The sequence below is a fragment of the Kryptolebias marmoratus genome, linkage group LG15 (genome assembly GCF_001649575.2).
Source record: "Kryptolebias marmoratus isolate JLee-2015 linkage group LG15, ASM164957v2, whole genome shotgun sequence".
Taxonomy (NCBI): Eukaryota; Metazoa; Chordata; class Actinopteri; order Cyprinodontiformes; family Rivulidae; genus Kryptolebias; species Kryptolebias marmoratus.
Window position 1 is genome coordinate 7,772,550 of NC_051444.1, and position 18,888 is coordinate 7,791,437.

Sequence of the window (18,888 nt, forward strand, 5' to 3'; positions counted from 1 at the left end):
GTAGGTGCGTGCATGTACGTTTAGAGGGGTACAAGTGAAGACATAGGTTGTTTACTTGGAAGTATAGAATGAGGCACAACAATATTTTATTTTTATATATATGTCACTAGATATTTTCACACATATTGCTCTCCTTTTACACAGTTTGCAGCAGCAGCAAATCTGAACAAACACTGATGCATATTTCACAGTCACCTCACAGCAGGAAGGTTTGATAAGAGTCCCTTTCTGAATGTTTGCCTGTTCCTTTTGTGTTTGTTACAGTTTATTTTTGGTGATTTGGGTTCCCTCCAACATTCCAAAGAAGGGTCATGAGGAGACTTGAGACTTCCTTCTAGCTAGTTTTGAGACTGGAAAAACAGACATGATTTAAGTAATAAATGGGACATCTGCTCTAAAACAGAACCTGACAATAAAATTTAAATATAAAAATGTCAAGACAGTGAGAAACTCAAAATCAATTCTGAGGGATAGTCTAAATTCAAAAATAAAAAAGGGCATGGAAAAAAATGAAGACAATCAAAAAAGTTTATATTTTTGTTTATTTTTGTTTACTTTGTAGTCATTCTTTCTTGCATAAACATAAACATAAACATGAAGCATCAATATAACTTTAATCACCACTAAATAACATAATTCAATTCATTTATTTAAGTATATGAACATATTTGAGGTTTTACTTGAGTTACTATTGTGTTTGATAAAACTTACAGGCAATCTAATTGTCATCTTTCTGTCATGAACTGACAGCACATCTTTGTATAGTTTGTTAGTTTTAAACCACATAACATTTCTTCAAATTTCCAGCCACCTCAGTTTTCCCTTCAGGGAATAATATATTCACAGATGTACTTCTTCAGGCTCCGGCACACCTCGTCATGCCACTTTCCCTGAGCAGCCACTGAAAGCACAACACAGCTCTCCCTTTTTGTTCCTGTTGGCTGCTTCTTGGAGCGATCCCAGTTGAAGTAGCTGACTGGCAGGCTGTTGACATCCACATATTGGCCTTCTTTCACTATGTCTGTCACACCAATCCAGAAGTCCCTGGTTCCCGGGGCACTTCTCCTGGCATATTCCCTCAGCTCATTGTTTTCCATCAGGTCCCGTGGTGTTGCAAGAGTTCCTCCCTGAGCTATGCAGTCTTCGTTTGCCTCATGGTAATGTTTGGGCTCCTCAATTGTGAGATAACACTTTCTGTTAGCTTTGATACCCCGGAGGCACACTGAAAATATAAAAAGCTTATTTCAAGAGTGAAATGAATTGTAATAAATGTGAAAATATTGCATGCCAATAGATCAAAACTAAAGCAATATATATATTGTAAATTTCTCAAGAGAGACTTGTTTACTCACTGTTCAGAAAGCTTTTCTAATTATTTTGTTACTAACTGTGGAAACATTACACGCAATGTGAAGATTATTTAATGAATTGACCATTGAATAAATTAAATGAGCACTGTTGCCCTCTAGTGGTTACGGATTACATCAACATCATTAAAAGTTGGTCATTACAAATTGAAGTGACATTAATCACATTTTGATGTGAACTATTTACTCAAATATTTTATTAAGCATCCCAAAGAGTGCAGCAATGGGTCTAAATTCAATCTATTATTTTCTAAACGGCAGTAATGTATTTAGTAAAGGCATTACCTGTCTGCAATGCCTGCATCTCTTTCAGTGAGTTCACCTCCTGCCACAGCTTCTCAATCTGAGTCTTCAAATCGTCATCCTCTGCAGCTGCTCGTCAACAAGGAGACAATAAAAACAGGTCAGATGATCAACATTGACACGGAGCACGTTATTCATGAACAGCATGTCACTTGGAGCTACCTCCAGACTGAAGGGGTGAAACGGCTTTCCTTGTGCGAGATGGGAGGCTGCAGCAGAGCAAGGAGAAGCTGAGAGCAAGGAAGACTGGCAGGGTCAGATGAGCCATGTTCCAGTGCAGGACTCTGCGGCACCACTTGTATTTCTGTGAAGGGAACCAAGAGTCCAGCAGGCAGCTCAATATATACTAGCCCTCTGTGAGCCTGTCTGGGTTCTCTCCCTGCGTTGGCTCCAGTGCTGTTTGTTTTTGTCCAAACATCAGGAGGAGGTGAGGGTGGGAAAGGAGTGGAGGCAAATAATGATCTCCTTGTATCTAGTTTATTTTTAGGTAAATATTTACCTGGAACAAGGTGCAATAAGCAGTGTGCCTTTCATTTCACAGACTAACTGGACATTTGTTGACCATCTCACTAATACAGGGTTCTTCAGCTCATGTCTGTCATATTTTATTGGAATCAATTTTTAAAAACATTACTCATCTGTTTTCAACTCAGAAAAAAACATCTCCTAAATGTTAAATGTTATAACAAAAACAGGATTGAAGTACACTGACTGGAGTCAATATACAAATAAATGTTAAATTCACAATATTATAACATAATAATAATAATAATAAAATAATGAACATAATAATTCATAACAATATACTCTAATAAAATATGAAAATGTCTGGAATCTTTAAATTTGTTTTCCAAGTTTAGATAAGTATGGAAAATAGAAAATTAAATGAATTTTTTGTTTGTTTCTAATAATTTCTGTTTGTTTTAAAGTCTTTATTCCTAATTTTTTAAAAATAAGTTGCTCAAAATTGCTCCTAACAAAAATTTTAAAATATGGACATAGTCACTTTTGTTCATGTGACATAAAGCCTGGTCAGTTTCAACTTACATTTTTGATTTATTGTTGTTTTTAATCCTTATAAGCTACTATACCTAGAACTGCTTATAAAACATTTACAGAAACATACTGTTACTCAGGCATCAGAAACAGGCAAAATTTGAGTTTAGAGAAGCCTGGATTGTTGAAGTGGAAAATCTGTAGGAACCCTGAAATCATCTTGGTATATATGCAGAGATCCTAAATGAGTCTGTCACACTACATCATTTATTTAAAAGATAAATAATGCTGTCATTAAAAACCTAACTCTCAGCACTGCTGCAGACAAGGTTATTTATAGTGAGCTGTTGTACACAGATGGGAGGGAGCAGGGAAAAGGAAAAACATCATAGAGCTTGTGAGCTCAATATAGCTATCCAAGTCTGAAAACCAGCTGAACTATGTTGTTGTTGACTGATTAAAATATGTTTCTATTAAGAAATGAACTACAGTATAAAACAACTTATAGCTGCTAAATGAAACTTTATAATAGTTTTATTATTTTTGGATGCAAAATACTCATCTAACCTTCTTATGCGGAGTTTTCCAATAAGTCCTATACAGAGAATAACATATATAATTTTGTGCTTTTTATCTCGAAATACACTCACTGCAATTTGAAGGTCCTAGATTCAGAAAAACATCTTTGTATGCGATTACAATGAAAGCCCTCCTTCCTTTTTTTCCATTTAAAGCACTTATGAATCACTACGTCGCACTCTGGTAAAGCCATCATTCTTTTGAAAAACTGTGAATCTCACATTTCTAATGCCATCAAAAAAAAAGTAGTGTAAGAGAGGGTGTAAAGGTTGTTCAGCTGTCATAGGAAAATAAAAAATAAAAACACAGCTGCAGTATATTTTGCAGATAAATTTATTCAAGTAAACAGAGCAGTGCTCAAAGAAAACACACAACAAAAACTGTGACAAAAATATCAGGCCGTATAGTTTGAAAGGAATTTTGTAAATACACTACGATGCTGAACATCTTCACACAGCGTTTGCTTTTCCTTTTACAAGGCGATATAACACACAGTCCAAAACACACACCCTTTCCTTCACAGACAGACACACAGTCATACACAGATCAAATATCGAAACTGAGAAGTATTTCCAAAGCATCTACACAACTTCTTAACTTGGACAATTTACACATTCTCTTCATACTTTATCACAACCTTCAGCGTTCAGAGTTTACTGTTAGCTTGTTGTTGCAAAACATTTTATCAGTTAAAAATTACATGGTTAAAAAGCAATGATGTGTTCTGTTTATTTCTTATAACTGAAAAAAAGGCTCATTCTATGTGAAGTTGTCTTTAATCAGAATGTCAATTTAAAACAGTAAGTGTGCAAGGCCAAGCAAATAATGAAAATGAAATTATTTGTTTTTATTACTAAAACTAAAAGCAAGACATTCATCTGAACAGGGGAGTGTATGACTTTAATAACTTGCAGATAGCTTATCATACTCCTACAAACACACAGTGTTGCTCAAACTTCCATCAGCCTGCTGCTAAACACCATTTCACAGTAAAAAATATTTATAAGCATTGTGGCACTTTTGTTGTGAGGCACCAAAAAGTCAATGACTTTGGTCAGACAGGCAATGCAAAGACTCCACAAACCTTTGGCTGCAGTCTGACTAATCGCGTCGTAAAAATCCAAGATTTCAATCACACTTTCTTTAGCTTTCACAAATATTCTGCAAAATATAAATGTGACTTCTTGAAACAAACTGTATATTTCTGTCAAATGAGCCGTATGACAATAAATATAACACTATGAGGTTATTCATATTTCAGTTAAGTTCTGAATAAATAGTTTATTTTGGAATCAATAAACAGAGTTGTTGTGGCACCAAAACAGGCATGGAAAAACCTTGAGCCAATTTGCATATTTTATTCAAAAACACCTTTTTGTTTGTTTAATGTTAGTTTAACATGCCAAGAGTATTTAATGTATTAAAACACTCATTTGCAGCTCAAAGGCACTGGTGTTCCCATAATATCTTAAGGATGGCTCTCAAAAATGAAATATTGTGCTAAAGTCTACACAGACTTCACTACCTTACGTGTTGGCACATTATTTACTGTAACTCAAAGAAGGCATTTACAACTTTAGTAAAAAGCATCAAGACACAGATTTTCTCCAACTTATTTCAGTTGTTTGTTTATACTGAAGACAAGTGAAAATAAAAGTCCACTTCACTCTCACAATACATGCCAGACAAATGCTTTACTAAACGTATTTATGAGAGTGTATCATAAATAGTAGCAGATCAGCAGATTTCACTCTGTTGCTAATCCAGCAAACCGTTGGCAGGTGCAGTTGTCTTTAAAATACACATTCATATTACATTGAAGTACACTAAAAAGTAGAACACTGGCTTCAGAATGGCTCCCGGGCTACAAATGTGTTATTCTTCATTTCCCCTTTGCTTGACCAATCAGCTAACAGTTAACAAACAAAAAGCACAAACATGTACTGTACATTCATATAGCATCTAGGCATACTGGACATGCAGATATACACACACACTCGTGTGTGGTTGTGTTCCTCTGTGGTGAATGTGTGTACTCTCCAGTCTCTACGTGAGTTCTGGTGGGGGTTTGTTGACTCTAGTGGATGAAGGGCATTCGCTCCTTGCTGTCATTGTCTCCCTCAGGCTCCTCTTCTTCCTCTCCTGCTTCACTGGTCTCCGTGCTGTCATTGGCCATCTAGTGGTTAAATCATTTTATAGCAGCAATTAACTGATTCCTGACCTACTAATGAAAGTAGGGACGTGGAAAAATGTTAAAATGTTAAAGGTATGAATGTGCTTTCTCATAGTGGCAATATTCCAGGTCTATTTGTTTCATTTTTGTTGTAAATGCTGAACGATCAACATGAAAGAGTCTGCTGTAAAATATGAGGAAATCTTATCAAGTGCTCCTACATCGCCTTGACTTCATTTAAACATTTACAGCAGAGATCACAAATGTCTATTCATGTTTAGCACCAAAACAGGGTGGTTTAAAAACTCTAAAAATTTATTTATAATAAACTAAAGCTTACACTGGACCCTTTATTCATATCTTGATTGCCAAATCTCTGATTTATTACAATGGTAAGAGTGCTCAGATACTCATGAAGCTGATTATGTGAACAAGGAAAAACTGGAAAAACCAAAAGAGCTCTAAAGTCTTTATTTGTGTAATTGTGTTAAACTTTTGCCTTAACTCTGGCAATGTTACTTCTTGCAGAAAATAAAACATCTTAGCCCCAATCTGTACACCCAAATTAAACCACAGAAAAGTAATGTCTGTTGATGTATTTGATGTGATCATTTTTATCTCGCACAAAGAGGTACTGAAAATTATTTAAAAGAAAAACATTTTACCAGAGGGGTTGGAGACTTTTCAACATCCAGAATGAGTTTTCCTATGTTGCCTCTGTCGTGAATCCTCTGCATGGCCTCTTTAACCTGAGAATAAAAATAATAATAATAAAAAAATCATTTTATTTTCATAACAACAATGCCACAAAGCTTGAAAAGTGTTTAAATTGCGTAAATCATTTATAAAGTGTACATATGGTATAAATTTATTGTTTCAATGCAGAATACAAGATCTTGAGATTATGGGGAGTGTGTGTTTCTCTGTAGTATGACTTACATGTCACATTATTCAAATTTCTATTACTTAGCAATAGTTTGGGTGATTTATTGTGAGCTAAAGAAAATCTGACATCTGGTCCATCTGAAGAGTCTGATGCAGTCAGGCAGCTAAAAGCAGAATAAAAGCAGGTTGGCTGTTAGGAAGGTCTTCCCTGCAAATCACTGAATTAACCCATTGATCTGTTGTTGTGAACAGCCTCCAAACATCTTTGGGAGGACAATGGAGGGTCAAAAGGGGAGTTGGCCTTTGCATGAAAGAAATGTCCAATTGTTTCACAATAATGAGGACAAAAGAGCAGTGCACTGACCTGAAGATTTAAAACCATGTTAGACAAATCCTCATGTTGGCAAGCCCAAATAAAAGGCATTTCACATATATCAGATTTTTGTACTGAACAGCACATTTCACTGTCATATCTTCTAAAACAATCTGCAACTATGCAATTACAGACAATCTGGAACAGAGTCTTAAACTTAAACTGAAATTATTGTTGTTTGTCTTGAATCATTTTTAAGTGAACTAATAGCATTTGTAATTATCAGCCACTGTTACAGAAAGTTTTATGTACTTGCTTATTTCAGCATCTCTACCTAGCATCTAGTTAGTCATAATAAAAAAAAAAGTTTGTCAAGGTAAAGAAAGTAATGTAAAGACTGTAAGACGATACAGAGGTTTTAAAGAGCAATAAGCCAGGCTGTGAATGTGTTTTCATTTGATGTGTCCAAACAACAATTCTTTCACTCAAAAACATATATTCCTAATCAAAACAGTACACAGTTTAACATCGTTGCTTCTCAATAAGTAAAAAAGAGGACACTTCTCCCACAGAAACCACAGATTGTGTGCCTCTTTGTCTGCAAGCCATTGTATCAAAAGCAGTTGTTAAAAGACAGAAAACACCAAGTGTAGAGCAAAACATGGTTTAAAAAGAGGAGAAGGTATACAGGTTTGTAAACAATTTAGTACGTTAATAGTATTTATACAAAAACATCTACCTGTGATATTATAAAAAGGCTGACTTTTTTCTGTACGTTCACAGCATTCACCTTAGAACCTGAAAATGTAACAACAAATGTCTATTTTCATCCTAAAAGCTGCTGCTGGTTGCATAACCTCTCACTAAGTTGTTCCACTCAGATTCATATTCCTCAACGATTCAGTCCAGAAAAAAAAGGTTGCCATGGTCAACATGTAAACTGGCGCCCAATTAATTCTCCTTCCAGGCATATTAATGAGTGAGGCAGGTTGTGGCCCGACACCACATCCCACGCTACCTAGCCCTCTAATGAAATTCTTCATGGGCAATGGTTTCAGTGAATGGCCTGAGCAATTTGCCAAAGTGTAATGACAACACTACATGGGAAGTTTCCCATGAGAAATAAAAATCTGCGGACAGCAGACAGCTCATCAACATCTCTTTCTATTTTTGACTGTGGCTACAAAGTTCAGTTCGACTTGCAGGGAGCTTGCTGAGATATAACGCCGCATATCCCTTTATCCAAACTTCTAAAGCATCATCAGAAAAGCATCCACAGGCTGAGGATAAACCTAACCTCAGCATCTCAATCAACAAAAATGCCTCTGTGCAGAAAGGCAAGAAGACATACAGTAAAAGATAAGTGGGAGAAGTTGATCTCCTCTTCTCTGGTGGCCTGTGTGCTGCTGCTTAAACAGACTAACATGGGTAATCATGAAAAAAAAGGAACATGCACATGACCAGGGAGGGAGGTTAAACTACATCTGTCACATGAATAAGGCAAGCTTTGGTCAAACACTTTTAATTAACCCCGCACCCAACCGGGGCCTGCAGTCTGAAAGTGGTGTTACAGTTTATCATTAAGTAAAATAACCACTTCATAAAGAGCTCCAGACCCACAGTGAGCTCAACAAATAAAAAAGAACCCAACTCAGAATATTTTTTGTTGAAAAGCCATCTAAAGAACATTTAAACTGTTAGACAGTTTACACACAGACACACCTTTGCTAAAATCTGGCAAAATCTTGTCAAGAAGTCAAAGTTTAGTTGACGTCTAAAGCTAGTCTGAGACTTTGTAAAATGTTTTAATTTAGCTAAGATGGGCAAAAATGAATGAGTTCATTCTATTAAGCTTAAAAACTCAAGATTACTTGATTTCAAGCCCTTCTTACATCCCACTGAGAACACCATTCACACAGACATGAGACTATTTACAATCTGTTTGCGGTGCAATTCAAATAGCAGATTATAATTCAAGCAGACTGACTGCCATGTTTGTTGGGTTTTTTATTTTATTACAAATACTAGTTTAACAGTTTTTTTACAATGTCCCGATGGCATCTTGCTGTCAGTGAGCAGTCTATGGTTTAATAGCTCTATGATACTTTAAATGAAATAAAGTCTTGTTTAAAGTATTCATCTGCTAATAAAATATAAATATGTTATCATTTTACCAACTATCCATCCATCCATTTTCTTTAGCCACTTCTCCATTCCGGGTCGCGGGTAGCTGGTGCCTATCCCCAGCAGTCACTGTGCGAGAGGCGGGGGACACCCTGGACAGGTCGCAAGTCCACATATAGGCGAACGAGACAAACAACCATTCACACCTAGGGACAATTTTAGAGTCATCAATTAACCTAACATGCATGTTTTTTGGTCTGTGGGAGGAAACCGGAGTACACCCACGTGTTCACAGGGAGAACATGCAAACTCCACCCAGAAAGGCCTCAGGCCGGGAAGCGAACCTGCAACCTTCTAGCTGGGAGGCAACAGCTCTAACCACTATGCCACTGTGCCACTCATTTTACCAACTATTATCTTCCATTTGAACTCTTGATAGACTGAGTGAATGCTCCTTTGACACACTGATGTAACAATACTGGCAACTGAAAAGTGAAAAAGTTAAGCATTCAACATTTTCACTCACATCTGAATAATGCTTTGTGCTCTCTGGCATTTTAATTATTATTTTTTTGCTGCAAAATTTACAATTTTGGTTTGTATGTTTTGCATATTTTTTAGTTATTTCTGTGCTGTATAAATTAAGTGAGAAGGACTAAACCAATCGAGCTAACTGCAGTTTAAATTTAGCTGGAGATATTTGGCACTATATCAGAGCTATAAATAAACTTAATGTTGAAATTGTACTTTCTGTTCAGTGGCAATAAAAGCAACTAAAAAATAATAATGATGAAACAAAAATAAAAATAAAAACTGGCAGCATCTTGTCTTCTGTTGGAAGCAGTTTGTCTTGGACTGCCTGACTATGTTTGTGTTTAAATAAAAACACACAATTATTGAGACTTTCTTCACTTAAATTATGGTCAATCATTCCATGTCAACTTGTGATGGCAAACTTCACAGTTTTAGGCAACATTTACTGGTGACTGATGTCAACATTAAGACTGGAAGATGCAACAATATGTCTGTCCAGTCTCACTTAAAAATATGTAATACCTGTTTCTATTTTTTTCATCTGTACTAATACCGACAGATAGAGGGAAGGTTTTCTCCCTCAGTTTCTAGGACGTTACATTGAGGGGATCATTTGATCATCTTGAACCCCCTGGTTCTTACCTCCTCCAGCGCCCACAGGGAGTCCACTACAGGCTTGATCTTCTTCTGCTCATAAAGACACACGAGTTTGTCCATCACTGCTTTCACAAGACTGCATCTCCCTTGTTTGAAGAGGAGGTTGAGGAGTGAGAATCCTGCTATGACCTTGTTCTCCTCATAAAGTTTAATAGGATTCACCTTTTCCACCTGCCACCACTGCAGGATAAAACAAACCAGAGACACATGAACCCTGTATGCGCCTCATGAAATTCATAAGGTAGTTACAGGATGCTATTTCCTTTAAATATGGATGATAGTTTGCATCTCTGACTCACAGATTTTGCAAAGCTGAAGAAACTCTTTGTTTCCCCAGTGACCATGTTTGATGCGCCTGAAAAAACAAAAAGAAAAGGATTATTGCTGTAGGCTGGACAGACGTGGCTGGTCAATAACAGGCAGCTATGACGCAAGAAGAACGAGGTGGGGGAGGAAAAGTTGGCTCCTTAGACCTTTAGAACTGTGGAAGCATGTCTTTGCATATGTTCAGCACAACTAGTACTAATAAATTAATCTCAGGGTAATGAAGTTACTGAATGCATAAGACTTGGCAGGGTATGATAATGGAAGCTGTGAAAGACAATACATTTCATTTACAGGCTATAAAATACATCAAACAAGCATTAGGATCATGTAACTTTTCCAGCTGCCAAAACAATGAATATCTGTAAGATGACTGATAATGAAATATTAGAACCTAATGGGAATGTTTACTAGATCAATAATGCTCTCATGCCTGCCTATTAGAAGAGTAGCTGCAGACAGAAATATTTACTTTAACTGAAAAAGAAAAACAAATACAAAAGTTTATTTATCCCATTCAAAAAGGTTGAAAATGTCCATTCTATTGTATCAAAGTTTTTTTTATACCCAGTTACACATTTCAGCTAAAGCTTTAACTTGAGAGTAATGACAATACATCTTTTTAAACAACCCTTCATAATTATTACCAAACATTTGAGTAAAAGTTTAAGCAAAATGAACATAAAATGAAAACAAACTACACATCTGAGTATTATCACATAACAGGCAACAAACAGAAAGAGGCAAATGTTGACCCTACCATAGAGAATGTAGGTTCCCAGTGGCTTCAGCAGGCTCAGGCCTTTCCCCGTGTTCTCTCCACAAAGGCAGTCCAGCACAATGTCAACTCCATCAGGAGAAATCCTGCAGATCAAAGCAAACATGAAGTCTGTTCAAAATACAGCTGCAAGCAGTGAAAAAGGGGGACAATCAGTTCAGGACCAACCTTATTCTGGTCATATTAAGGGTGTGGCTCCTGACAATAATAAAGAATAATATATATATATTGTTTTTTTTCTAACTGAGGTCTAATAACAAACTTTTTTTAACAAATCCACAAATCAGTTAATTAACTCAGCCCATTGACTGCAAATGTGGATATTTAAAAAAACTTGTTAAAAATTTTAAAAAGATTCAAAAGAATTTAAGCTGAAAATCACACTGGATTCATGTTGTTGTTTTTTTAAATCTTTTATCTGAACATTCAAGCAATTTGAAGATTTCACCTTGAGAACTCTGAAAACCACATTCACTCTTCTTCTTCTTTTTCTTTCAGCTGTTCCCTTTTCACGGGTCACCACATCGAGTCATCCTCCTCCGTCTAACGCTGTCCTCTGTGTCCTCTGTCCTCACTCCAACTACCTCCATGTCCTCTCTGACTGCATCCAAATATCTCCCCTCTAGCCTTCCTTATTGCCTATTTTTCATTATTTTCTGACGCATGAATGACTTAAACATTTATCCTCAAAATGACCAGTAGTTTAATCAACAATAAAAGTTACACATTGTCCAAATTTAGCTTCAGATCCATTTTCTGGTTAACTACTAATCAGTTATTTGACTAATTGTTTCAGGCTCGCTGACCGTGTAGTTTTGCAAAGTAATTGACAAAAAATAATTTGGGATTTTTAAGTAATGCTTGAGTCAAAAAGTATCTAAAGCTGTAAAATGGCTGCATGACTGTGTTTAGCAAGGAAGACTAAAAAGAGTCCGTAGATGTAGCCTGTGATTCACGCTCTGGAGTGGTTCTACATTTTAATTCTGAATCCATTAAATATAATCGTTTGCTCTCTCAGGCATTACTGTCGAAGAAAAAAAATACTTACTGTGCAGAACCCACATTTTCCTTTTCACTGTGTAGTTTTCGTATTTAGATATTTTTGATGTTTTGCGATGCTACAAAAATGTGCTCTCAGATTATCACAAAAATCATGATTCACAGGTGGGAGGAATACTGCAAATACTAAAGGAACAGAAATAAAAGAATGTGAGATGCGTTAGGAGCAACAATTTCATGCTTTCTGCCTTACAACTCTGAACACCGGCTTGGCTGAACTGCTCGTTGGTCTTGTGATTCCCATGGTTTTTGCTTTTGTAAAAAAAGACTAATTTAAGTGAACTTTGTACTTGATCCTGGGAAGAATGTGTCGGCCAGAGAGATGAAAAGCATAGTAATCCACAACCACAGCTGAAATGTGGGTCAAAAGCATGAAACCTCAATTACTAAAGAATATTTTTGCTGTAAAATTAAACAATTAAAGCTTTTATAATAATAAGATTTTCACTTTATTAGAGCTTATTTGAGCTAAATCTGCAAATTTCCAATATGAGAATAAATAAAACCTATCTTATCTTATCTTATCACTGCAATACACCACACCGCATGTCTGCAATGCTCTTTATTTTTTATATTGTAAGTACTCCAGCTGACAGGATGCATGTAGTAACATTTAGTGTATCACTGCCCATCTCTAATTGGTTCAGTTGTTCCACAAGCAGACCTCCACCCCGCACAATGCTGCTTCTCTTTGAGTGGAGCCGGTAGTTGCCATGGGGACCGCTGCCACACAAGCGCAAATAAGGCAACCGGCAACATCTGCATCCTCGCACAGCTCTCTGCCCTCAGCAACATCCATGTTATCGCATCAACTAACATAAAGAGCTACCCGGCAGTGCCTTAAATTTCAGTCCGCTTTGACAAACTATAAATACACCATAAAGAAAAAAAACAAAACAGTAAAAAGACTTCTGAGCAACAAATCAGACTACAGACAGACGTGGCATGCTTACTTTTTAACTTCTTGTATGTAATCCACATTTCTGTCAAAGAGGTGAGTCACGGAGTCTTTGATGGCTGCATGTTTGAAAGAGGAGGCGATCCCAAACACGATTATATTTGGTACAGTGGAGCACAACTGAGCCACAGCTTGTCCCTGAAAATAATAACAGTAACAAGTGTTTATCAGTGTGTGTGCGGGGGAAAAAAGACAATAACGCTGAATGAATTACACAGAGCGACATTAAATTTATGTCTGCATTGTGTTTATTATGCTTTTAACAACTTCAGTGACAACATATTGAATATGTTGCAGTGCACATCTCGTGGTGATCGGGGAACCGGTGAACTTACTACACCACCGCCTGCCGAGTGGACCAGCACCGACATCCCCTCTCGCAGATTGGCAACTTCGAAGAGCATCATGTAAGCAGCCACAAAGTTTAGGGAGAAAGCTGCTGCCTCTGGAAAAGTCATTTCATCTGGCATCTTGTAGACAAAATCCGCTGGTGTGCAAACCACCTCCGCCCAGGCGTTGTAATTCACAAACGCCATGACTTTGTCACCTATCTGGAAATAAATAAATACATGTTATGGAAGCGTCAGGACAGAAAGCAGGCACTCATCTCGTAGTTTTGTTGATGGTTTTGTGATGTCACTAACCTCAAATCCCTCTGTGTTTTCACCCACTGACTCCACTATTCCACAGCACTCAAATCCAGGGACAATGGGGGGTTTTGGAGGATTGTCGATGTTCCCCTGACGTACCATCAAATCCAGGAAATTCAAGCCACTGCAACAAAAAATAATGAGGACCTTCTTGTTTGTTGGCATTTAATCCGTCAGATTTAATGTTTTAATAATAAAAGCCTGCCTTTAAACAGAGACGGGCAGCTGTTTAATAACGCATATTTAATTTGAGCTGGTAAAAGATTTAAGGATTGCCCAGTGCTACTGTTTTCATTATTATCAGCAGTGAGTCATAGGCTGGTCCTCTGAGAAGTACAAGGCCAGATTCCACAAATTATTCTGCTCTGGATAAGGAGGAATGCACTTTAATTTCAGCAAAGTGCTCGCCAACACTGGTGCTTTATAAAGGTGTTTAAAATGATTGAATCAGGAGGAAAATGCTGACATCAGTTGTGTCTGTAATGAACGGATTTCAGCTCTTGCACATGGAAAGACCTGTGGCTTCATGACTGCTCAGCAAGAAGCTTTGCAGCCTTCAGACTAAAATAAATCAAAAAACAAAACGCAGCGTAAAAGTGCATGTAAATCCCTCACACTTACCACGCTTTGACGCGGATCTTGACTTCCCCATCCTGAGGCTCGGGCATTGCCTTCTTGGTTACCCGGAGTTTGTTCAGACCTCCGAAACCCGTCAACATCACCGCTCGCATTTCTTTGGCATTGCCGCCAGGTGATTCCACGTTTAGGCTTTCCTTCCCCACGTTCCTGTCTATCATGTACTCGGTTTCCTCTGTCATATCTGCTCCTTCTTTAGCCATGTCGGAGCTGCCGTAACCCCGTCTCTCTGTCTCTGTGTCTCCCTCTCTCTTTCCTCCGGAGTGATGTGGCGAGCAGTTTGATCGGAGACGGTCAGGCGCTGTGAAATTCACCTGATCCAGAAGGCGCAGAGCGGCTCATGTGGTCGTGTTTTAATCACAAGTCCGAAACGCAAGTTGTTGTTTTTTTCCCATACAAGTCACGGAAATGGTCGGCAAAATAAATAAATAAAAACCCTGATATTTTAAGTATTAAGCAAATGTTTAATCGGGTTGTTTTATAAGCTAACTAGTTGCGCTGTAGCACGAAGCTGAAAGTGCTCCATCTGCTGGCAGAAAGCGTGAACAACTTAAAAGTCTGATAATAAAACTCGTTTGGGTGTCAGCGTTGTTTCACGAAGTGAAGACAAAAGCCCGGTGTTCTCCTTAAATCAGTCCATCTGAAAAAAATAAAATAAATTATCGTAGCGGCAGAGAAAAATAAATTTTAAAAGAATGGCGAAACTGCGAGTGTGACGTTGCCATGGATACAGCGAGTGGACTTCAAAATTAGCCCCGCCCTTAATTTGTTTACATTTGGGAGGAATGAGGCAGCTAGCAATTAAAAGATCCTTACTTAGCCAAATTTGGTCAAACTTTAGTACCTGTGTGATATTTTCAACTTTCATACAGCAACACTGTGTTTCTGTCAGTCTACTTTACCTGTATGATGATGATTTGTTGAGAACTGACTAAATACAGCACTGTGGAAAAGTTTTTTAACACTTATCATTTTTAAAAACAAGACTTCCTTGTAATCATTTAAAGTAGTGGTGATAAATAATTTGTAATGTCAACATAGCATTGTCTTTAAGATAAAGAATTAAAAACATGTGGAATCACTCTATCCCAAGAGACAAATACATGTATTTATGAACTAAAGAAAAGAATAAAAAAGCATTATTGCAGTTTCTTTGACTCATTTTCAGCACAAAAAGAAGTTTCAATACTGGTTGAGACATTTTTATCCTGGAAAAATTAATCTTCACTATATCCATTTTAAAATAATCTTTCTAGAAATGTGTCCAGATTTTTAGTGTACAAAACCAGCCGCCTGAGTTAACTATGCAGTACTTTTAAAAAAAAGTAAATGTTTGGTGTATTTATAACTCCTAATAGTTTATGGGCAAACATAATACCCACCCAAGTTATTTACAGACAGGATTACTTTTCAATTAAATTTAATTTTCAACTAAAACCACTTTTCATCTAGTCAGCAGTTTCAGTGTTTTCCAACTCTGTTCCAACGTTAAGAGAAGTCAGGAAAACAGTAATACTATTTGGACTAAGAGCTCTATTATATGACTGCTACTACTGCTGCTGACAGTAATGATAAAATATACAACAATGATTTCTTTTAGTCACAAAAAGCAACGTAGTCAACAAGTAAAACAGCTGCTTTTTATTGCAACTTACATTAGAGGACATAAACACAAGGTTTGTGCATAAATGTTAGTAGCAGTTTAAAAAGAAAATCACCTTTGGAACTGTAAAACATAAACTGTGGTCACATTCTAGGCAAACAAGTGTAAAACAAGGGTCTGCGACTCATGATGACTGCATTCCTTTCTTCCTGGACTGCTTGTTTAACACCGACATCACTAACTACCCTGAGAGACTCCAAACAGGGAGAAATCCTGCTAAAGTCTTACCAAGTCATTTTTGTGCGCGTTTCAGCTTTGATCTTTATAATATTATCTCTGAGTAAAAGATATCTTCATTAGTTAAAAATAATAACACAACTTAGTGTAATCTGAATGTACATGTATTTCACATTTCACACTGTCGATGTTTTGAACATAACTGCAGAGAAACTGAATTTCTGCTGCTAGCACATTTCCTGTTATGATCAAACACATCGACTGAGTGACAACATCTCTCCTATGTCCATACAATGTTATTTGGTGAACTAAAAGGTTGAGGGGCTACTGTTTTGGGATGTCAGTAAATATTCTCAGGCCGTGCATGCCTCGAATTTCATTCTTGAGCGCCTGTGGAGGACACAAGATAACAGCCAATCAGTTAATCAGGAGCCATGTAAAAAGTGTTTTACTGAAAGTTAACTGAAAGACAAGGGAATTATCTTGAACATCTCACAAGCATGGTTAAAAAATACATTAAAAAAATACATAAGCAATAATCAACTCGGGTGCACGTTTCAGTACAGTTATTGTATTACATAGATTTATTACAACATTGTTATAAAAACAGAATATTTTAACTAAAATAGGCAAAATCCTTGCAAGTAAAGACACCAGTAAACAAAATTTTGTTTATTTTCTCTTTTTTTTGCAAGCAACAGAAAATTTAGAGCAACCTCTTCTGTATTTAGCATCAAACTTAAAAGGCCATTTTCAAAAACATATATATATATATATTGTCTGTGCACCATTTATTTCCTGACATTGTGTTGCAATCCGTTTTTACACAGACTCTACACCGTCTTCTGCCAACTTACTGTTGACTGGGCTGCAAATAACACAACGTGACAACAAATTTGGACTTGTCATTCCCTCGATACTGTCACAGTTGTTATACAGGGGTGTGGATTTACCTGATTGACTAACTGGTGTTGCTGAACTGTCCTTTTCCCCTCAAACTCACTGGATTCTAAATGGATCTCATACATGGCCCCACAGCCACCTAAACACAAGAGATGACAAGAACGACATTATCAGTAAAAGAAAAAAGTAATCATTGTTTCACATATAACTTCAAGATTACAATGATGTCAATAATTATCTATCCATATTCTGAGGTAGTTTTTTTTAAATCAAAAAAGCTTATTAAAAGTACTTTAAAGATGACTACTAAGCCAATCTTAAAAGGGTAAAAACTAGAAATTGATCCAATAAGAATACATTACAAAAAGGTACTAATTAAGTAAAATTTTGTTAAAGAAACAAACTAGTCTCAATCACATGATCCTAAACTCAGAAGTAAAACTGATCGTATCTTTTAGTTTAAGCTGCCATTTTGTGCCTGAAAATCAACCTCAGAAAAGTAATTCAAAGGTTTCCTCGGTTCCAGATATGAACAGGAAAAAAGAAAGAAAAGAGGTGATGCTGTCTTAAGTAATTATAAGCAAAAACCTTGTTTTATAGCTCAGTGACATGTGAAGGGGTAGTGACATAATAATGACACTAAATAATGACAATAATGTCAACTAAATATACATCCAGAAACACATCTCTGACAGAACTGACACATGCATAAGCTACAATAATGCAATGGGAAGATAATGCAGCTAAAACAGTTTGAAATGATGCCTTTTTAATTAAACAATCAACTCGTCTGTCCTCTTCTCCCCTGGTGCCCTTTAGCATGCATTCATTGCAGTTAATTACTAAGACTTCAGTCATCTGCATTGACCTGATATGTCCACAACTTTGAGCTTTGAAGCCAAAGGGAACTTCTCCCTCAGCACTTCTGCGATGCGGACCTCCCCGTCCGTTTGTGTGGACAGACACCTCTGCAGAACCTGACCAGAACCAGCTACCTGAAAGACACACGCACACAAAATGAGAGAAGCGAAGCCGCAGGCGGGCTGAAATGCGACGGTAAAATGTTCTGTACTCGGTTGCTGCGAAGAGCGGAGATTACGGCGCCGCAACAGATCCGTTTACAGGCCAACATCGTGGTGGTGTTGAGGGGAAAAAAGGCGTCAGTTTGGGGATAAAACTCAACAAGTCATGCCCCCTGATATAACTTTGTCCCTGTGATATGACGTTCTCTACTTCCTTTGAGGTTTTAAACTACTACTAGCTATTATCTTAGATGCTGCCCTCTAGTGGGTGGAGCTAAAATCTTCGGCTTTCTTGTGTATGGCAGACCGTTGTAATATATAATGAAACGGAACTCATCAAGTTAAAATGACATTCTTCCTCGTCAGCATTGATTTTTTTAAAAAGTGAAATAAGTTTATTTAAGGAAGTGCTAAATCGTTGCAACAACACAAAAGCCCAATCAATATACCAATATATCAATTATTTAATTTAAAAATTGAAAATCCTCTTGTATTAATAATGTTTTTTGGTTTATTTTCCAAACTTGTTTGTTTGTTTGTTCTGTATTTTACCAGATAGTTCTTTATTTTGCCTTTTCTGCTCAGTTTGCACTTCATTTGTTGTGAAATGTGTCTTGCTATACTGTTTATGAAACTTGAACAAAAATAAACACTGAACTACAGAAGCAAAAAAATAAACCAACTAGTCAGCATTAAAAATAATAGCTTTTTTTTTATTTCAAAGAATCTACAACTGAGATTCTATTAGAAAAACCTAAGTTTAGACATCTATGAATTGCTAAAAGGT

The 18,888-nt window shown here is 36.8% G+C and overlaps 3 protein-coding genes across 3 annotated transcripts; all 3 read right to left on the reverse strand.

Moving 5' to 3' along the window:
- Nucleotides 1-535: 535 nt before the first annotated feature.
- On the reverse strand, nucleotides 536-2,035 carry clec3a (C-type lectin domain family 3, member A). The gene is made up of 3 exons (XM_017441531.3): nucleotides 1,833-2,035; nucleotides 1,653-1,739; nucleotides 536-1,222 (listed from the first exon to the last, which is right to left on the reverse strand). The coding sequence occupies exons 1-3, from the start codon at nucleotides 1,936-1,938 to the stop codon at nucleotides 825-827; spliced, it is 591 nt and encodes a 196-aa protein (XP_017297020.1). The 5' UTR covers nucleotides 1,939-2,035; the 3' UTR covers nucleotides 536-824.
- A 1,527-nt stretch (nucleotides 2,036-3,562) lies between these two features.
- vat1l (vesicle amine transport 1-like) lies at nucleotides 3,563-14,945 on the reverse strand. The gene is made up of 9 exons (XM_017440677.3): nucleotides 14,322-14,945; nucleotides 13,695-13,824; nucleotides 13,386-13,601; nucleotides 13,046-13,188; nucleotides 11,016-11,119; nucleotides 10,231-10,286; nucleotides 9,917-10,111; nucleotides 6,084-6,167; nucleotides 3,563-5,421 (listed from the first exon to the last, which is right to left on the reverse strand). The coding sequence occupies exons 1-9, from the start codon at nucleotides 14,537-14,539 to the stop codon at nucleotides 5,323-5,325; spliced, it is 1,245 nt and encodes a 414-aa protein (XP_017296166.1). The 5' UTR covers nucleotides 14,540-14,945; the 3' UTR covers nucleotides 3,563-5,322.
- Nucleotides 14,946-15,954: 1,009 nt separating this feature from the next.
- bola3 (bolA family member 3) lies at nucleotides 15,955-18,329 on the reverse strand. The gene is made up of 4 exons (XM_017441432.3): nucleotides 18,152-18,329; nucleotides 17,948-18,074; nucleotides 17,130-17,218; nucleotides 15,955-16,566 (listed from the first exon to the last, which is right to left on the reverse strand). The coding sequence occupies exons 1-4, from the start codon at nucleotides 18,209-18,211 to the stop codon at nucleotides 16,501-16,503; spliced, it is 342 nt and encodes a 113-aa protein (XP_017296921.1). The 5' UTR covers nucleotides 18,212-18,329; the 3' UTR covers nucleotides 15,955-16,500.
- Nucleotides 18,330-18,888: the final 559 nt, after the last annotated feature.

Excerpts from the sequence above, each read along its gene's own strand:
- clec3a (XM_017441531.3), bottom strand. The coding sequence starts at position 1,938 with ATGGCTCATCTGACCCTGCCAGTCTTCCTTGCTCTCAGCTTCTCCTTG. Across the intron at positions 1,740-1,832 it reads TTCACCCCTTCAGTCTGGAG|CTGCAGAGGATGACGATTTG; the intron begins GTAGCTCCAAGT and ends GTTGACGAGCAG. Across the intron at positions 1,223-1,652 it reads GATGCAGGCATTGCAGACAG|TGTGCCTCCGGGGTATCAAA; the intron begins GTAATGCCTTTA and ends TTATATTTTCAG.
- vat1l (XM_017440677.3), bottom strand. The coding sequence starts at position 14,539 with ATGGCTAAAGAAGGAGCAGATATGACAGAGGAAACCGAGTACATGATA. Across the intron at positions 13,602-13,694 it reads AAAACACAGAGGGATTTGAG|ATAGGTGACAAAGTCATGGC; the intron begins GTTAGTGACATC and ends ATTTATTTCCAG. Across the intron at positions 6,168-9,916 it reads CCCTGTGGGCGCTGGAGGAG|GTTAAAGAGGCCATGCAGAG; the intron begins GTAAGAACCAGG and ends TTTTATTCTCAG.
- bola3 (XM_017441432.3), bottom strand. The coding sequence starts at position 18,211 with ATGTTGGCCTGTAAACGGATCTGTTGCGGCGCCGTAATCTCCGCTCTT. Across the intron at positions 18,075-18,151 it reads CCGCTCTTCGCAGCAACCGA|GTAGCTGGTTCTGGTCAGGT; the intron begins GTACAGAACATT and ends TGTGTCTTTCAG. Across the intron at positions 17,219-17,947 it reads CAAAGTTGTGGACATATCAG|GTGGCTGTGGGGCCATGTAT; the intron begins GTCAATGCAGAT and ends TCTTGTGTTTAG.